This window comes from Moschus berezovskii, chromosome 7 (assembly GCF_049115385.1).
Source record: "Moschus berezovskii isolate FMDL1 chromosome 7, NW_MosBer_1.0, whole genome shotgun sequence".
NCBI classification, from domain to species: Eukaryota; Metazoa; Chordata; class Mammalia; order Artiodactyla; family Moschidae; genus Moschus; species Moschus berezovskii.
In genome coordinates, this window is record NC_142466.1 from 60,626,591 (window position 1) to 60,647,286 (window position 20,696).

Sequence of the window (20,696 nt, forward strand, 5' to 3'; positions counted from 1 at the left end):
AGCCTCTTGATGAAAGTGGAAGAGGAGGGTGAAAAAGTTGGCTTAAAGCTCAACATTCAGAAAACTAAGACCATAGCATCTGGTCCCATCACTTCACAGTGGCTGACTTTATTTTTCTGGGCTCCAAAATCACTGCAGATGGTAACTGCAGCCATGAAATTAAAAGACGCTTACTCCTTGGAAGGAAAGTTATGACCAACCTAGACAGCATATTGAAAAGCAGAGATATTACTTTGTCAACAAAGGTCCATCTAGTCAAGGCTATGGTTTTTCCAGTAGTCATGTATGAATGTGAGAGTTGGACCATAAAGCTGAGCGCTGAAGAATTGATGCTTTTGAGCTTGGTGTTGGAGAAGACTCTTGAGAGTCCCTTGGACTGCAAGAAGATCCAATCAGTCCATCCTAAAGGAATCAGTCCTGAATATTCATTGGAAGGACTGATGAAGCTGAAAATCCAATACTTTGTCTACCTAATGCAAAGAACTGACTTGTTTGAAAAGACCCTGATGCTGGGAAGGATTTGAACGCGGAGGAGAAGGAGACACAATAGGGGAGATGGTTGGATGGCATCCCCGATTCAACGGACATGAGTTTGAGTAAACTCTGGGAGTTGGTGATGGACAGAGAGGACTGGTGTGGTGCAGTCCATGGGGTCGCAAAGAGTCGGACACGACTGAGCAACTGAACTAAACTGGAGTCCAGATACTGTAAAACTCTTAGAGGAAAACATAGGCAGAATACTGACATAATTCGCAGCAAGATCTTTTTTGATCCACCTCCTAGAGTAATGAAGATAAAAATAAAAACAAAAGTAAACAAATGGGACCTAATTAAACTTAAAAGTGTTTGCACAGCAATGGAAACCATAAACAAAACAAAAAGACCACCCTGAGAGTGGGCAAAAATATTTGCAAACAAAGCAGCTGACAACAGTTGAGTGAAGTTCCTCTTCGCTTTCTGCCATAAGGGTGGTGTCATCTCCATATCTGAGGTTATTGATATTTCTCCCAGCAATCTTGATTCCAGTTTGTGCTTCATCCAGTCCAGGATTTCTCATGATGTACTCTACTTCTGCTTTGACTGTGTGGATCACAACAAACTGTGGAAAATTCTAGAAGAGATGGGAATACCAGACCACCTGACCTGTCTCCTGAGAAATCTGTATGCAGGTCAAGAAGCAATACTTAGAACTGGATGGACATGGAACAACATACTGATTCCAGATTGGGAAAGGAGTATGTCGAGGTTGTATATTGTCATCCTGCTTATTTGAAGCCTAGCTTGGAGAATTTTGAACACTGCTTTGCTAGCGTGTGAAATGAATGCAGTTGTGCAATAGTTTGAACATTCTTTGGCATTGCCTTTCTTTGGGATTGGAATGAGAACTGACAGTGGATTAATCTCCAAAATATACAGGCAACTCATGCAGATCAATAGCAAAGAAACAAATAACCCAATCAAAAAAAGTGTGAAAGACCTAAACAGACATTTCTCTAAAGAAGACATACAGATGGCTAAAAAGGCACATGAAAAGATGCCCAGTATCACTGATTATTAATGCTAGAGAAATGCAGATCAGAACTACAACCAGTCAGAATGGCCATCATCAATAAAATCTACAGACAATAAATGCTGGAGAGGGTGTGGAGAAAAGTGAACCTTCCTACAAGTTGGTGACAATGTAAATTAGTACAACCACTATGGAGAACAATATGGGAGTTCTAAAAATAGAGCTAGCATATGATATAGCAGTCCCACTCAAGGGCATTTATATCTGGAGAAAACCATAATTCCAAAAGATACATGCCCCCCAAGTGTTCACTGCAGCACTGTTTACAATAGCCAGGATATGGAAGCAATCTAAATGTCCATCAACAGATGAATGAATAAAGAAGATGTGGTACAGATATACAATAGAATATTACTAGCCATAAAAAAGAATAAAATAATGCCATTTGCGGTGATATGGATGAATCTAGAGATTGTCAGAGTCAGTGAAGTAAGTCAAAGACAAATATATGATATTGCTTACGTGTGGAATCTACAAAAATGGTACGAATGAACTTATCTACAAAGCATAAATAGTTACAAATGTAGAAAACAAACTGGTTACCAGGGGTAAGGGAACGTGAAAATGAAAGTCACTCAGTTGTGTCCAACTCTTTGCGACCCCATGTACTGTATACAGTCCATGGAATTCTCCAGGCCAGAATACTGGAGTGGGTAGCCGTTCCCTTCTCCAGGGGATCTTCCCAATCCACCGGTTGAAACCAGGTCTCCTGCAATGCAGGCAGATTCTTCACCATCTGAGCCACCAGGGAAGCCCATGAATGCTGGAATGGGTAGCCTATCCCTTCTCCAGAGGATCTTCCCAACCCAGAAATCAAGCCCGGGTCTCCTGCTTTACAGGTGGACTCTTTACCATCTGAGATACCGAGAAAGCCAAGGAGTAGGGAAGGGAGGGATAAATTGGGAGATAGGGTTTGACATATACACACTATTATATATAAAATAGATAATAGTAAGGACCTACCTTATAGCGCAGAGAACTCTACTCAGTACTCTGTAATGGCCTATATGGGAACAGAATCTAAAAAAGAATGATATACATGTATGTGTAACTGATTCACTTTGCTGTACACCTGAAACTAACACAACAGTGTAAATCAACTATATTCTAATAAAAATTAGTTCTAAATAAAATGTCCTTCTTTGTATCTAACAGGAATTTTTTTAAGTCTAATTGTTTCTGATTTAGTAGAGCCATTTCAGCTCTTTTGTGGTTATTATTTACATTGCATATGTTCTTCCATCCTTTTACTTTCAATTTATCTGTATCTTTGACTCTAAAATGAGCCTCTTATGGGCAGCATATAATTGGATCACATTTTTTATCCATTCTGCCGATTTTTGCTTTTACCTGGAGAATTGATCCATATGTATATGTTTATACTATGGATACATTACATGCTTTTGATATTTATTGAATGGGTGAATATTTGTTGAATGCATGAATGATAAAATAAGTGAGTCAGTCTCATGTAGGTCCATACAGTCAAAAATGTTAACATATTAGCAAATTCAGCAATGTGTATATATGTTTCAAACAGTACATATCAAGCCTCAGAAAGGAATGTGAAGGTATTTGAACATTAGAAAATCATGTAATGTGACTTAAAACATGAATAGATTGAAGGAGATAAACCATAGAATTACAGCAATGACCAGGGGGAAATGCCCTATTTAAAATCCATTGCTCATTCAAGATTTCAGTAACAATGACCAAAAACAAACTGTTAGCAAACTAAAAGTAGAAATTAACTTACTTGGCTTCACAGGAAGTGCCTTAAAAAAAAAAAAAAGTTGCTGATATCTATACTTCATGAAGAATTCTTAGAAGCTTTCTTTTTAAAGGTTAGGAACAAGAGAAGGGTGCTTTAATGCCATCTTTAGCATTGTGTTGGAGGAGCTAATAATGCAGTATAGTAGGAAATAGGAAAAGCAAAAGAAATTAAAAGTCTTAAATCGGAAGAGAAAAAGCAGTAAAAATACACTGATTCTCTGATTCTTGTCTACAAAGAAAATCCAAGAGAATCTATAAAAAAACTTCTTTACAGTTCTACATTTTTCTAGAAAATGTACACTATTTGTGTCAGATAGGTTTTAAAACGGAGAAGTAAGGTCTTATTTTGTCAAAAAGATCTTTTTTAGTATTAATAGTTACATTTTAAAGTTTAGTAGGAGTTTTTGAGTAATTTTTAAAGTCAAGTTATACATTTTCCCTCTAGAGCTACAGAGACTTCTGATGAAGTGGAGAGTCTGCGACCCCCTAGGTTTTTTAATGAAGATGGGGTTATCAGACCTTACAGGTTGAGGGATGGTACTGGAAATCAAATGTTACAGGTGGGTGAAAGTCTATTAATTAAAATTAATTTAGTCATCAGGTTTTTTTTAGGTAGCTATATATTGCTTTAAATGTGTATTAGGGTATTTGGGCTTTTATATGTTCTGCTTAATTTCATTTAAAGTTTCTTACATTTACTTAGGTTTTAAATGTGCATTTGTTTACTATAAGATTTTTTTTTCTTTTTTACAGGCATCAAAAAGTTTGATATGAAAACAGTTAATGCATGACTTTGCAAGTGAAAGCCAACAATAGATTTTAGTCTTAAAATTTACAAACTACATACAGCTGTTTCAGTATTTTGAATGCAAAGAAAAGCTTTTATATTGGTAACATTTTGTATAGAATTTTTAGCAGATCTGATCTTTTTATAGGATATTCTTAGTTCTGTACTGGATTTGCTAGATTTGTTGAAAGCCATTGTGCCTTATGTTCCTTCATAGTTGATGGTGCTTATTTACCCAGTTAGACCATTTCTGTTTAGGGTACTTCCTTCAAACCACTAATATTCCAGATACAATCCTCCTGTCCAGTTAGACAATATAAGGAAAAAAATCATGACTACTGCTATCGTGAATTCTTGGGTTCTTCTTTTCTTTTGAAGTTGCTTAAATGGCCATGACTCTTCTTCCTGCTCTGTGTTTGTATGGTCTGTTTAAAACCCTGTGAAATTAATAAACAATTCACATGAAAACCAGCATCTTTTAGTAAGGAAAGTTAGCTTTTAGAGCAATAGTAAGTTTGAAGGTGGAATATTTTGTCTGTTTATATCGCTTTTACTTTGTAAATTGGACTTTTAAAAATCTGGATTATGCTGTAGGTAACATTCATAAGAGGATATACCAATTTAAAGTCATTTCTGTGGTTTAGATGTAGAATGCTAAATTAAATGATTTATTTTAAAACAAGGAGTCATTCTGTTGTACAGACTTGAAAATATTCACAGTAATAAATTGTGGGGAGATATGGTCTTTCCTCTATAGCCTTGATATTTTAAATATTGTTACATTTAAAGTGATCAGGGTAAAGATTTCAGATTTTAATATTTTACCCACTACATGCCCAGTATATAATTATGCATTAAATGTACTTCCATAAACTATAAGCATTGTGTTAATATATGACATTTAGTTATGTGGTTTTACATTGTGTTAAAATGTTTTTAAAGCATCAAAATACTTGCATGTTGGGATAAAATTGGCAATCTACTGAGAGATCGTGTTCTAAATAGCATGTTGACAGACTCTATAAGGACAGTATATCATTCCTTGGAAATGTTGTAGAAATCCCCCATAGTTATACAATTGAAACATACATACCTACTCAGTACTTGCCTTCCTTTATTAGAACATAATTAACATATTATTAATTCATTTTATTATACTGAATAGTTAATATTCAGTGAAGAGAATTTAGAGTGGTGAAGAGAGTTTAGACATACACCCTCATTATTAGAGAACAGATGACAAGGAAGCCATGAGATACCAAAAGTTTCTCATGGTTGATTTCTTGATTTCAGTAACAAGTAAATTTGTCCTACACTTTTTCCATTGGTTGTTTTTGAAAACTTTAAAGTTTGAGATTTAAGGCTATGACTGTTGACTGTATTTTTAAACATGCGTATTATTTTCAGAGGTGCAGTCTTAGAATTAATTGCTGAAAGAGCTGTTTAAATGATGTTTAAATGCTAAAAATTTGCAATCCTTATCAGCCATTACTTATTTTTCAGCAAGTGCAATAAGCACTATATTAGTCTGAATACCTATAGAAATTCACCAGATGTCTTAGGATGTTTGTGTTTGGCATTATTCCCTCACAGGTGTAAGAAGTGGGTTGTTGCTTTAGTGGTAACGGTAATTTTTTGAACTAAAACTTTACTATTCAGTTCAGTTCAGTTAGCAAACACTAAAATATATAAATACCAGTACTGTTGCAAAGAAGTAGGTGACACATAATCAGTATTTCAAATCTCATCTACCTCAATTTAACCTAAGTGATTCAATAATAATGCCCTTAGAAAATATTTAGTACTTTCAGATGTTTGTCCTTTTATTTTCTAACTTTCTAAAAGGGTGCTCTGTGTTTACTAAATTATATGTGCCTATGTTTGATAACAAAATATGAGATACACTCTATATAACCTTTCTGTCTAGAAAGGGACACATTATTATAGTGCTTCCTCGTAGTCTATTAAAGGTTGCCTACTAGAGAAAGAAAATAATTCTAACACAGTCATGGAACAATTTACTGATATCATCAGGTTATTTTATACATTAAATGTGCCAGCCAGTGGAGTTTAGTTAATTCTATTAGATTATGAAATATAATATCCATAATTACTACCCCACTTAGAGCTGAAGTCTTCAAAATTATTGACTTCTTGAACATTTCATAATTGTACATGTTTTCCAAGGAGTTTTCCATACTTAACTAACCTTTGTGCTTCTTCTTTTCTTTGCCATGCTTACAGAAAATTCAGGTCTACAGGGAGTGGATTGTGACTCACAGTAGAAGTAGTGATGATGATGATGATGATTAGACTCTGAAATGTTAAAATCTATATGTTGTCATTTTATTTGGAATGTTTCATTAACATGTTTTGTATGATTACTACCATAATGCCTATATGTCCATTTTTAGGGAGATAAAAGTACTTTTTCCTTTTAAAATGTTTTTCTGTTTTAAAAAACAAAAATTACTGCATTAAGCACAAAAAAATGTATTTTACGGCCAAAGTAGGGCATGCCATATATACAGCATTTGCTTTTATGTATTTTATAGCTTTGCAGTAACAGTTTGTCTTTAAGATTTAAAGTTAGACAATTTTTTAAAATATTCATTAGTTTCATTTTAAATTATCTGCTTATTTGTTAGCGAAATGCTGTTTTTTTATGTTCTCTGTAGATTTTCTGGGCTGTATTATAATGTCATTGAGTTTTGAAAAAAAGAAAAGAATAGTAGCTGGCCAATAATTTATACTTATTCAGCATTTCAGAAGTATTTTGTCAAATTTCTTTTAATAATAATAAACTTCTGTAACTTGAAGCAATACAAATTTGTTGTTCTATTCCATAATCTAATAGGTTTAACTACTATTATAAGAAACATTCATGATTTGTTTAAAAGGTTATACAGTGAAATAATTTATAGTCTGAGAGTGAAAAATATATTCTTTGGTTCTCCTTATAATTTCATTTTATTATGTATAGTTTTTGTGAAACAGTGAAAAAAGTTGGTTTTACAGTCAGTATATTTTAACTTACATATCCATGTGCTATATCCTTATTGTAAAATGTTATGAATTAATTCAGGACATTAGAAGAATTTTTATAGTAAGTATAGATATATGTATTTCTTTTGGGTAATATTGGGAAAATGTCATAATCTATGTTCCTGAAAGATCTATAAGGAAATCTGTTTTATGTTTTGTGTGCCGAAGGCTTTCTTTTTAATATCAATCTAGATGAAAATTTTTGTTCTATTTTTCTGTTATACCAGATGTACTTAAAAAGCACATCTTTTTATGTACTCTCATTGTATATCTTTCTGTCTAGAAAGTAGCACATTATTATAATGCTTCCTAGTTTTTAATACTCATTAAATAGCTGAGTACTTAATGTACCTCAGTTAATGACTGTTAATAGTATGATGTATAATCCCTTATGACCGCTCTACATTTGGATCAACAGAGGAACATTTACCTTAACTTATGTTAAGCATTTTGCTTATAATAAACTTATATCAGATTGTAGTAGATAATTGCCATAATTGTTCAGCTTTTGGTTTATTCAGCCAATAATTAATTGAGTCTCTTCTGATTCTTAGGTTTATCAAGATTTTATCTCTATAAATTATTATTCCCTATTTCTTATTTCTTAGAAAATGACTATTTCAGATTTTTAATATTGAGGTTACCCAAAAAAGAAGCTAAAAATTTAGCTCTTGAAATTCTACCTGCCTGGCATTGATTCAAATTAAGTAGAAATCAAGGTTATGTTTGTTAGGACTAAGAAATATGTGACTGTCAAAGAATTTACTTACTGTTTTCCTCAAAATATTATATTCTTATCTTTTAGAATAAGTAAATAAATTAGAACACTGACCATTAAAGTGGTCACTACTGGAATCACAGACAGTTTGTATTTGTCAGCATCCACTGCTCTCTTACCCTTGGTCAAAATCAAAGCCCGCTACTTCTCCTGGAAGCTGAAACAGAGTCTGTGTTATGTATAGTGTGTGCTTGAGGAAGGAAGGGTCTGGTAATTTCTTCGTTGACTTCTTATATCGCAGCTTTGCTAAACATGAAGCCTTTCTAAGGGGGAAAATGCTAAACTGCTTATTTGCAAAACATTTACAACTGAATTTCCTTTGATTGGTCTGTGACACTTAATTCTGTGGTACAGATTTCATTAAGGTCCATAAGAATTTATCTGGAAAAAGTTCTGGATATTTCAGCAGTGCCTTTACCATATTAATGAAAACTGGAGGTAGAATTACATTTATTTACGATTTCCTGAATAGGAAAGAGATTTAAAATAATATTTTAAAATAACTTGTAAACTTTGTTCATGTGGCCTTAGGGATTCATCCTTAAGGTTTTAGCCCTTGGAAGTGACATATATTCTTTTAAGAGTATAATTGCCCTTGTTCTTTCTGTTTTTTTGCCCCAGTGAGATAATCTTTTCAAACTTCTCTGCTGACAGGTATTAATTATTTTTCTAGTTTTAAAAATATATTTGTTGTTACTTTTATTTGAGGAAATACTCAAGACTCAGGATTGCTGTATGGTTTCTTGATGTAGATATAGGACTTTGACAAAAACATCTTCTTATTCCTCATCAAATATATAGAAAAATGAGTTCAGTTTTGGGATTTTAAATAAAATGAACAGTTATTTTGTTTATTAGTGGCTTTATAATTAATTAGAACTTTAAAACTGAGAGTTTCCATCTAATAAAGTCTAGTGAGAAAGCTGAGTTTGAAAGATTGGCTATGTAATACCATAACTTTCCATATCCTTTAACTTTATTTATATTCTAAATTTCTGTGCAGTCATTGCTTATGTATAGAAAAGGAGATGGAGGGTTCTTCTGTCTTCTTCCTGAAGGGAATAATCATTCATTCTCTATTTCCTTTGTGTCTACTTGACATTTGAATAGCATAGTGAAAACTGACATGAAGAAAAATTTATAAAAATCCTGAATTTGTGAATGCCTATTACCGTGGACAAATAATCTGATTATAAGAACCTGTAAATGAAATTATTTAGTTTTCACATTGGTATAGATATAACAAATGAGGTCCAGAATAATGTTACTGACTTTGAATATTCCTTATTAAAAAGGAAGTTGAAATTTTCAGTTTGCTCCTGTTTTTAAAATGATCAGAATTTTATAAATTTACCTTCTGAAATTGTTCAAAACACATATATCATTGTGCAGTGTTGAGTGTTGACTTTAAGGTCACATTATGAAAATTTATAGATGGAGCCATGTTAGATCTGTGACTAGGACATCAAAGTTCAACATGAAATATGAGTTGCTGTATTTTATGTCCCAAAGTCATGTACACTATCAAATGATGACTGCTGTAATAGCTGCTCTAGTAGTTTGATTTAAATCCTATGGTGAAATTTTGTATTATACTCTCCTGTAGTGATGGGAGGAGGACCAGAAACAACCATCCCAACTGTTGTTGATTACTTTTCTACTTTACCTTCAAGCCTCAGCTTTTTGTTTTACAGGTTTCATTGCATATTAATAGTTTATTATAAAAGTCCAAAATATTAAAGATCATGTAGGGTCTAAACAAGATACACAGATTGTTCATTTAGGTCAAATAATAATTATGATGGATATGTAAAAAGAATGGAATGTGAAAAGTTTTATCTGTTATTCTATCCCTACACCTTTGAAATAAATGGAGATCAATTAAAATGTATAGGTGATTAATTTAATCTTTCATTTCAGTGGATGAATATTCAGATGTATGAAGTGCAATGAGTACAAAGCATGCTATATGAAACATTACAGAAAGTCCTGAGTCAAAGAAGAATGAAATACATTATTTCAAGTAACAGAGACCATGATGGGGTAGCTAATTAGAATAATTTATAATGGTCATATGTAGGCATTTATGGCTTGGTCTGTCTTAATGTGATAAACTATTTTCATGTCTATACTTATCTCTCAATCAGTATGATAAATTTAACAGTTTATTTCATATCAACCAATATATAGGAATAGTGTACCTCCAAATATCAGCTTTAAATGTTTAATAATTTTGTAAAACTGGTTTTTATTGTAGCCCTCTTCATTGCATATACATACTCTGTACAGTGAAATGGTAACAGATACCTACTAAATGTGCATTATACTATTTCTCTGGATCTTAGAGAGCCTTAATTATTTGAGCATTTATAATATAGTCATTGTGTTTTTATCAGCAGATAATCAGGATAGTATATATAATTCTTAATTGAGAATCTTATGGTTTTCTACTATAAGTTATCATTTATGAATAACTTGTTATTTATATTATGTCTCCGAAGATTTTTCTAATGTATTCAGTAGAACTTGGAGTTTCTTTGAATTAAAAGAATTTATAGAGACTCACACTCCTTGGAAAAAGGTGAATCCCTTTTGTGAATCACTTGATTTACAGTGGTTCTCAATCTACAATTTCAGTATTTTTTAGAAGATGTGAAATTTTTCAAAACCTGGATTATTTTCTTCATTGTTAAAGTATATATGCTCAGTAAAGAAAAATAGAAATAGAAAAGAAAAAATTACCCTATCTCCCCAGTATTATAGTGTATTTCACTTTTAAATTTTATTAATTTTGATTCAAGTATATAAATTTCTGTTATATATTTTATTTTATTGTAAATTTTTATAAATTGAATCACTTTTTTAATAATTATTTTTAATTTCTAAAGATTAAAAAAGTGATTCATTCAGTCCCCAATGTAGGAAACCTGGTCTTTATTTCTACAATACATTATAGCCAGCAGAACTTTTCTATATTTTTATAGCTGATGTAGAAGATTTTTCTTTTTGTTTATTGATAATCTCATAGATTATTTTGTATTTTTTGTTGTTTTTTTGGAAGCTTTTTCTTTTTGATTGAACATATTTTTACCTTTTGACTCTGCCTTTAAAAAAAAATTTATCCCTTAAATAAATCTTCTTCTCTGAAAATTCAATTATGTGTTTACATGTATGTATGATCCTTATGATTTTCATCGTGTATGAATATTGACAGCTGTGTTGTCCCATGGAGTTAACTAATTTTCAACCATTTCAGACATTTAAAAATTTGTTCTATGTTGTCTTTGAATCTCTTTTATCTCTTACAAAGATATCATAGTTGCCATTATACAAGTTGTTGTAGAAGGGAGGCTGTTTTTGTTTGTTGTATATTTCTTTTCTTTCAGAAATTACAGATGTTTAGAACTAGCTTCAAACACTGCCTTAATAGCAATTGGAAGATAACTGCCTTCAGCTGATGTGGTCTTTCCCTATACTTCGGGAGGAGAATTACAACTGATTTGGAAAAAAGGGCTTATCATAGGCAGTCAGATCACCAGAGTAGTGCTGAACACTCTTCCTGACTTCATCTGAAATTTTGAGTAAGTGGACAAGAACTAGGAGATAAAGGACCATTGGATCTTACTCTTCATTTTTAACTCTTCCTCTCCAGAGTCTTCTGAGTGGGATGAGAAAACTGAAGAGAGCCAAATTCTGTCCTCAAGGCAAATTAAAGTTAGCATCTCAGATAAGGCAGATCCCCTGAAAAGACGATAACCTGTCCATTTGGATACAGTCCTCATAGTTCATTTATTAGTTGATCAGAACTCTCTTGGAGAGTCTTTTGACACATCATTTTTGAAAGCTTATACTTTTGAACATTTAGTAGTGAACCCCACTAACTTATTTTGGGCTAGTGGAGTCACTCACCCCACTTTGAATATTCCAGAGTTACATAAAAATATTGTGTGAATAGGACTTTGAAATTACATCTTTTTCTGGAGGTGATGGTTTCACTGAGGGGAGGTTCCAGTTTCCTCATTCCAGTGTACAATGAATTTTTAAATTATTTTTTAATCCAGCAATTGAAATGAGGCTAATTTGATTACTAAATCATTTTTAAAAGTTTGTCATCATTTCATCCCATAAATTAAAAAAAATAACTAATCAGTAGCAATTTGTATTTGTGCGGGCTTGACAGTTTGCAAAGCTGTTTAACGCACATGATCATCCAGTCTTCACAAATTAGGAAAAAAGCTCAGCTTGCTGAAGTGACCTGTACTAAAGCACTCATCCCATAAATTTATAAATATATTAAGGAAGGATAGATGTTATTAAAATAGGAAATGTAGCACACTTAACTTTAAAAGAAATAGAAGTGTTATGATTAAATAGGTTCAACTTGAGTCTTATTTTTGCTTACCAAGGATATGCAAATAGAGTTAAATTTCTACATTAAGCCCTAGTGGTTACTCTTTGTTTAGTTAAAGATGCTAAATTGTAACCTGAGACTCAACCCATGATTTCTCTACTGATTATAAGAGTTCTACCTTACAATGTCCCCTGGTTACTTTCAACAGCATATAATTCTCATCATATATTAAGCTTAGTAAAAGTTCATCTGTATTTGTTTTTAGTGTGTGCTCTTAACAGTAATATTGTTAAAAGACTTTAGCATAAATTATGAAAAGTCTTTTTTATTAGCCAAATATCCTATGAAAGAAAAGCTGTTCCCCTGCCAAATAAAATAATTCATCTTCATGGGAAATTAGATTGGAGGCTGCTTTCATTCATCTAAAGACAAAATTTAATGTCATCCATGAAAGGAAGCACCACACATGGTTTTTTGTCAGCTGAGTCTTTAGTTGTAAATTCAAATGAAATTGATATCCTAGTTACTTCTGAGGATGATTCTGGTGAACTGTAACCCAGTGAAAATTTACCACTGGAAAAAATCCTACAGGATGCAATGTAGAAAATATGTATTTAGACATTTTGTGCACTTTGAATCTGAGTTAGTTGTTTCTTAGTCTTATTATCTTCCAAATAGATAATTATCCCTGGGTATTATTTGAAATTGAAGCATTACAAGAGGCATGACACAGCTTGTGGACTATCTGAGTCCATATTTCAATGAACTGTTAAAATGGGATCCCACTGCATCTACTGGAATACATGTAGTTCTTCTGTGTGAACTCATTTTCACAGTAAAAATACTTGGAGGTACAGTAATACAGTATGGCTCAATGCCTGGATTCTGGAGCCATGTAAACCTGAGTTCAATACCAGCTTTTTGTTTTTACTAGCTTTATATTCTTTTATTCTAGTCTGATCTTATATTCTAGACTATAAAAAGGAGATCATTGTACTAACAGTACCTTGGTACATAATACCATGATGGTATTGCTAGGATTAAAAGTTAGGTCTTATATATGATTATTAGTACAGTGTCTAATGGGACCTCATTGTTATATTTTCATTATTCCAGAAGAATAATAATTTTATGCTAGTTCTTGGTCATCATTATTCCTCATTTGTCTCCTCTTGGTCAAAATTATCATTGAATTTTGCCCTTTTTTTCTTTTAAGGTTAATAGAATAGTTAGAATGTTGGGACAATTTCCACACATTAACTGTATAGAAACAAAACCTCAGTAATTTGGACTGACCTGATTATTTTAATATTTTGAAAGAAATGATACTGTTTTCAAGTTCATATAGTGTCATGGGTCAGTAAATGTTTATATAGTGTCATGAGTCAATAAATGTTGTTCAGTAGAGGTTCTGCTGGAAATACATTAGAAAAACTTTTGTATCTATGTACTTACACTAAGCCACTTTGTCTGGCTCTAATTCTAGATTGCATTAGGTCTATTGATTAATAGTCTTCTGTTGTCAGTGCACATAATCATGAGCTATTTCTGTCCTTTCTCCAGACTGTTTTAGTTGAACCAGTAGGTAGCAGTTCACATTTCTTAAGATAATACTTTCTTCTATTTGATTTTATGTCAAGTGTTATGCTCAGCTGTGTTAAGGTGTTAGCGTGGTTTAAAGGCAATGCCAAAGATTGCTCAGACTGCCGCACAATTGCACTCACCTCACATGCTAATAAAGTAATGCTCAAAATTCTCCAAGCCAGGCTCCAGCAATATGTGAATCGTGAACTTCCAGATGTTCAAGCTGGTTTTAGAAAAGGCAGAGAAACCAGAGATCAAATTTCCAACATCTGCTGGATCATGGAAAAAGCAAGAGAGTTCCAGGAAAACATCTATTTCTGCTTTACTGACTATGCCAAAGCCTTTGACTGTGTGGGTCACAATAAACTGTGGAACATTCTGAAAGAGATGGGAATACCAGACCACCTGACCTGCCTTTTGAGAAACCTATATGCAGGTCAGGAAGCAACAGTTAGAACTGGACATGGAACAACAGACTGGTTCCAAATAGGAAAAGGAGTACGTCAAGGCTGTATATTGTCACCCTGCTTATTTAACTCCCATGCAGAGTACATCATGAGAAATGCTGGGCTGGAAGAAGCACAGGCTGGAATCAAGATTGCTGGGAGAAATATCAATAACCTCAGATATGCAGATGACATCACCCTTATGGCAGAAAGTGAAAAGGAAGTAAAAAGCCTCTTGATGAAAGTGAAAGAGGAGAGGGAAAAAGTTGGCTTAAAGCTCAACATTCAGAAAACTAAGATCATGGCATCTGGTCCCATCACTTCATGCGAAATAGGTGGGGAAACAGTGGAAACAGTGTCAGACTTTATTTTGGGGGGCTCCAAAACATTGTGGATGCTGATTGCAGCCATGAAATTAAAAGACGCTTACTCCTTGGAAGGAAAGTTATGACCAACCTAGATAGCTTATTAAACAGCAGAGACATTACCAACAAAAGTCTGTCTAGTCAAGGCTATGGTTTTTCCAGTGGTCATGTATGGATGTGAGAGTTGGACTGTGAAGAAAGCTGATCGCCGAAGAATTGATGTGTTTGAACTGTGGTGCTGGAGAAGACTCTTGAGAGTCCCTTGGACTGCAAGGAGATCCAACCAGTCCATTCTAAAGGAGATCAGTCCTGGGTGTTCATTGGAAGGACTGATGCTAAAGGTGAAACTCCAATACTTTGGCCACCTCATGAGATGAGTTGACTCATTGGAAAAGACTCTGATGCTGGGAGGGATTGAGGGCAGGAGGAGACAGGGACAACAGAGGATGAGATGGCTGGATGGCATCACCGACTTGATGGACATGAATTTGAGTGAACTCGGGGAGTCAGTGATGGACATGGAGGCCTGGTGTGCTGCGATTCACGGGATTGCAAAGAGTCGGATACGACTGAGCGACTGAACTGAACTGAACTGATACTTTGGCTGACAGTCAAAATACCTTGTTTGCATGGTAGGAGAGAAAGATATTGGGGGTGGGGATTAAACAAACCCTAATCCTCTTCAGATTTATGACACAGTCAGTGAGATTTAGTTAAAAAAAATTTGCCTCACACAATAAGCTAAATATCTCTTCACTTGTGTTTATTCTATTCTGTATATATATATGTATGTATGTAAGACATCACTGAGCTTTCAGGTAATGAGTGTCTACTATATTTGCCCTTGAAGCTTAGTTGAATACTTTGTTCTTCCTGGGCGTAGCCCTCATGTCTCTTACACTTGAAGTGAATTGATAAATCCTTTTTATCCCAATGTTTTATCATATTACTCTAAGGAAGTTATACTTGCTGACTTTCTCAGTAGATGATGAAGTAGATGAACAAATCATCTACTTGTTCAAGATCTACTTGAGCATATACTTAATTTACTTCTTAAATAATTGAGAAATGGTAGCATTTAACATTTTAATTTTATGTTTGCTTCCCTGAATTTTGTCATTTTTAAAGTAAACTTAATTTTTTTAATACAATCTGTTCATAAATCTTTCACTTTCCCCCCTATTATCTCCTAACCAAATTAGGCAATCTGTAAAACCATTTATTGGTTATCCAGTAGATTTTCTTGCTCAGTAGCATTTTATCTTTTTTTCATCTTGATAAATTTCATTTTCCTTTTATCAGTTATGTGAAGTGAAAGTTGCTCAGTCGTGTCTGACTCTTTGTGACCCCACGGACTGTAGAGTCCATGGAATTCTCTAGGCCAGAATACTGGAGTGGGTATTTTCCCTTTCCCTTCTCCAGAGGATCTTCCCAACCCAGGGACCGAACCCAGGTCTCCCACATTGCAGGCGAATTCTCTACCAGCGGAGCCACGAGGGAATCTCAAGAATACTGAAATGGGTAGCCTGTCCCTTCTCCAGCGGATCTTCCCAACCCAGGAATCCAACCGGGGTCTCCTGCGTTGCAGGCAGATTCTTTACCAGCTGAGCTATCTTAATATATGTAATATATGTATATATTATATAATATATGAGCTATATAATATATGAGCTACCTTAATATATGTATTATGTGTATCTTAATATATACCTCTATGAAACTCCTCTTCTTAAAGTCAGATAGTAATCAGATTTTGGTTTTGCTTTTTGCTTAACTGTATTCCTATCTTTACCTAATTTTCTTAAATATATTTATACTGAATATTATCACTTTGTATTTGGGATTTAAAGCCTTCCATGTTAATGAGTTGTTCCTATCTGCCTTTTTATATTTTGGTTTGTTCTTTCAGAAATGTTTTTGTTGTAGAACTCTGTTACTTCATAGCATTTGGATGGTTTGAAAGTGTTAGCTGTGTTTTCTGTATTACTAGGTATGTTCTTTTTCTAAAGTACTGGAACTTGTCTGGCAGGAAATATGGATATTAGTAGAGAGGAACTGATATAACTGTCTATCCAGTTCCTACTTTTTGTGTGTTTCTAATATATTGATGCTTTTGAACTGTGGTGCTGGAGAAGACTCTTGAGAGTCCCTTGTACTGCCAGGAGATCCAACCAGTCCATTCTAAAGGAGATCAATCCTGGGTGTTCATTGGAAGGACTGATGCTAAAGCTGAAACTGCAATACTTTGGCTACCTCATGCGATGAGTTGACTCACTGGAAAAGACTCTGATGCTGGGAAAGGTTGGGGGCGGGAGGAGAAGGGGACGACAGAGAATGAGATGGCTGGATGGCATCACCGACTCTGTGGACATGAGTTTGCGTGAGCTCTGGGAGTTGGTGATGGACAGGGAGGCCTGGCGTGCTGTGATTCATGGGGTCGCGGAGAGTCGGACATGTCTGAGCTACTGAACTGAACTGAATGTATAATCAATTTGGTTTGGATTTTTTTATATCTGGCAAACTAAGGTTTACATACTCATCTTTTCTATTATAAAAGGAACCCTTACCAATAACCGTACATTTTAATTGTTACCTGTAGGTTCTGACAATTATATACAACAAATGCAGTTTCCTTAGTATTTCTGTTTATTGCGTTAAGAAAATTCTTAAATGATGGATAATTTATACATTCTATTAATGAGTAAGGCAAAAAATGCTTTTCTTTTAACACTATAGCATATAGATGAAACGAACATTTCTAAAGTACTGGCAGTTGTACCTGAAACCTCAGACAAACTCATTGATATTTCTGCCAAGCTTTGGTCTTGATGCGAAGACTACGTGTGATTCCTAGTCCTGGTATTACTAATTATTCACTTATTTTAAAGGATATCACAAATTATTTTAGGAAAAACATTCATACCTAACATCTATTTAGAGTAGAAGAAGATAGGGTATTAATATTATACTGTTGGAACCCTGTTAACCTAAAAAAAGTTAAGCCAGTCTGAGCTGCTTTAGCAGCCATCCATGGCAACAGCCAGTATCCAGGGATATTGAAGACATTTTTGAGGTCACGGAAACATGTCACATGGTGTAGTGAAAAGCATTGAAATTAGGAATAAAGAAACAGCTTTTTCTGAGCCCACTTTCATAACTTACATGTCTGAAGTACTGACCAAGTGACCCCAAGCAAGTCAGTTAACTGTAATCTTAACCTAATAACACAGAGTTGTCATGAGGATTGGATAGGAAGGACACTTAAATGACCTTTGGTTTCTTCATGTGTAAGAGGAAGAGATTAGTTTGGATGAACAATAATATTCCTTCAGGTCTGAAATTCCAGATTTTCAAAATAATACAAATGATGTTTAGAAAAGTATGAAGGTTCATATGTAATGAGTTTACAGAGTCAAATAATTTTATCAGGAAGTTGTGACCAAAAGCATGACATTTGTAGATTCTTTACAGCATGATGAAAGATGATTAGCTATCACATTCTCTCCTATCCATCTATGGGATTTAGTTCCAAAGTTGTCACTTCTGCTTACTAATCCTGTTGTTCTTCCATAGTTACATGTTTTAATGGAGACTGACCACTAAAATTTTGGTGCATATTGAGTTATCTTTGATGTTTATTCAAATACATTCATTATATGTTTCAAAGCAGTTTGTTTGACCACTCATGTTTCAGATTTTGCATTTGAGATTTTTTATGAACTCCAGAAAGCATTGCATGAATTACTTTTTATTAGGTTTCTTTTTATCAGATTTTATTGTGACTGTTGAAAGTGGTTTAATTACTTAAATGTACAGACCAGATTGGGACTGAAAAGTGAAAGGTGATGAAAAGAAATTAAGTTGAAATACCCAAACCTAATATTGAAATAAAAGCTACTTAGAATTGAACCATTAGATTTTAAGTTATTTGAAAATTGTAATCTATTAATGGGATTTATAGACTCTTAGCTTCTTTTAGTAGTGCTGTTCTTGAGGAAATAAACATTTGTAGTCTGTATTTTAAAACTTAGCCATATAGAACAAAAGAAAATAAATACTTGCAAGCTTATTTTTCTTCCAATACCATAAAACTGAAACAAAGCTTGTAAAGTTATAAATAAAAGCTTCCCTTGTACCTCCATCCCCATCATTATCCTTCCTAAGCCCAGAGAAAAATGCTGTGAACAGATTTGATGTGTTACCACCAACCCTTCCGGAAATTATTTGAAATGGCAACCCACTCCAGTATCCTTGCCTGGAAAATCTCATGGACAGAGGAGCCTGGTGGGCTGCAGTCCATGGCGTCGCAAAGAGTCGGGCATGACTGAGCGACTAGCACTTATACAAATGTATGTGTTGCTACTCCCCTCATTCATTCTCAGTAACTTAATTTCTTATCCTTCTTAATTTCTTTATCCTTTGATTTTTATTTTGCTTACTGTTTTACTATTCATTGGTGTTTAATTTCTGAAGATAGTATATCTTGCCCAATTTTCAGTATCAGTACACACTCATCTACTTTTTATTACCCTTGTAAGCAGGATTATTTCTTTTTCATGATTGTATAGTGTCCTGTTGTATGTTATACTATAATTTATTTAAACAGTCTCCTGTTTTTGAACATTTAGGTTTTTTGCATTTAACACAACATTACCATGAAGATTCCTATATATATTTCTTGGCATGGTTTTGCATAAGATAAATCATAGCAGTGGAATTTCTGACTCAAAGGATACGTTTATTTGACTTGAATTTTCTTGATTTTGAGTTAGGTTAAACATTTTCTCATGTTTATTGTCAGATTTTGTGTTTTGTTGAACTACCTGGTCATATCCTTACACATTTTCCTATAGACTGACTCCTTTTTCTTCCATTGGTTTATTCACATTACTCAAATTCTGTGTGTTATGATAATAGTTCTTTATCACTGTATTAACAGATATTTTCCTAATTTATCCTTTGATTTTTATTTTATTTCTATTTGCTTACTGTTTTACTATTCATTGGTGTTTAATTTCCACATACTTAACAGTTCTTATGGACTTTGTGTTTTACACTTAGACCTTTACTGTAAAATCATAAAAGTGTTATTTTATTCTAGTACTTTTGTAATTTCATTTTGTGTAGTTAGTGATACATGTGGAATTAATTTGGAGGAAAGAGAGAAACTGAGATCTAGCTTTAGCCAGCAAGTTGCTTGAAAAATCATTTATTTGGAAATGCATGTTTTTGCCCAGTTATTTGAAATATCTTGATTTTATAAATAGCTATGTTTGAATACATAGGATTTTATAAAATCCTGTTCATTTTGGTCAGTTTCTGGAATCTGTATGCTTTCTGTTGATATGTCTCTATAGAACTTCCACTAGCACCAGACTGTTTCACGCCTGCAACTTTATAAATTGTGTTAATGTCAGCTAGAGTAGTTCTTACTCTCCTTTCATAGTTTATATTATCACTTATTTTCAGATAAATCTTATTATAATTTTGTCAAATCACCTTTTCCCCTCCTCAAAACAAATGAACAAATACCATCCTGGAATCACATTAAGAGTTCATGTATAAAAATAGGATAAAAGAGTAAAATCTTTATTATAATGAATTTTTATATCTAAGAATAAGACGTGGATTTCCACTTTCAAATTTTCTATTATTCCCCTCAATAGAGTGTTACAGGTTTTATCATACAAATTCTGCGTGTTATTTATTAAACTTAATGTATAAACATTTATCTTTTTATTACCTTTGTAAGCAGGTTTGTTTTCCTTCCATTTTTCAAATTGATTACTGTGTTTTAAAGTAAAGTTAACTGGATTTTGTATTCGGATTTTCCAGATACTGCAAGTAATTTCTACTCTTCCTCTCCAATATTTGATGCTTCTTTTTTTTTAAATAATTTATAATTTCTTAAAACATGACCCACTTTACCACTAGTTTTGCAAATTTATTTGCATAATTTATATCTTAATAATTTTTATTAATTTTTCTGAATCTGCG

The 20,696-nt window shown here is 33.4% G+C and overlaps 1 protein-coding gene across 4 annotated transcripts in view; it reads left to right on the top strand.

Annotated features, from left to right (window-relative positions):
* VPS13A (vacuolar protein sorting 13 homolog A) overlaps window positions 1-20,696 on the top strand; it is a 247,632-nt gene that overhangs the window by 212,055 nt on the left and 14,881 nt on the right. For 3 of the 4 annotated variants that reach the window (XR_008686091.2, XM_055426921.2, XM_088837946.1), the window contains one exon: window positions 3,789-3,903. Coding sequence is in view for 2 of the 4 variants with exons in the window: in XM_055426921.2 (XP_055282896.2) it covers window positions 3,789-3,903 (115 nt within the window). In the remaining 2 variants the exon portion in view is untranslated. Of the gene's footprint in view, window positions 1-3,788; window positions 3,904-4,096; window positions 11,535-20,696 lie in introns of all 4 variants that reach the window. The other variant, XR_016037846.1, reaches the window with a different exon arrangement.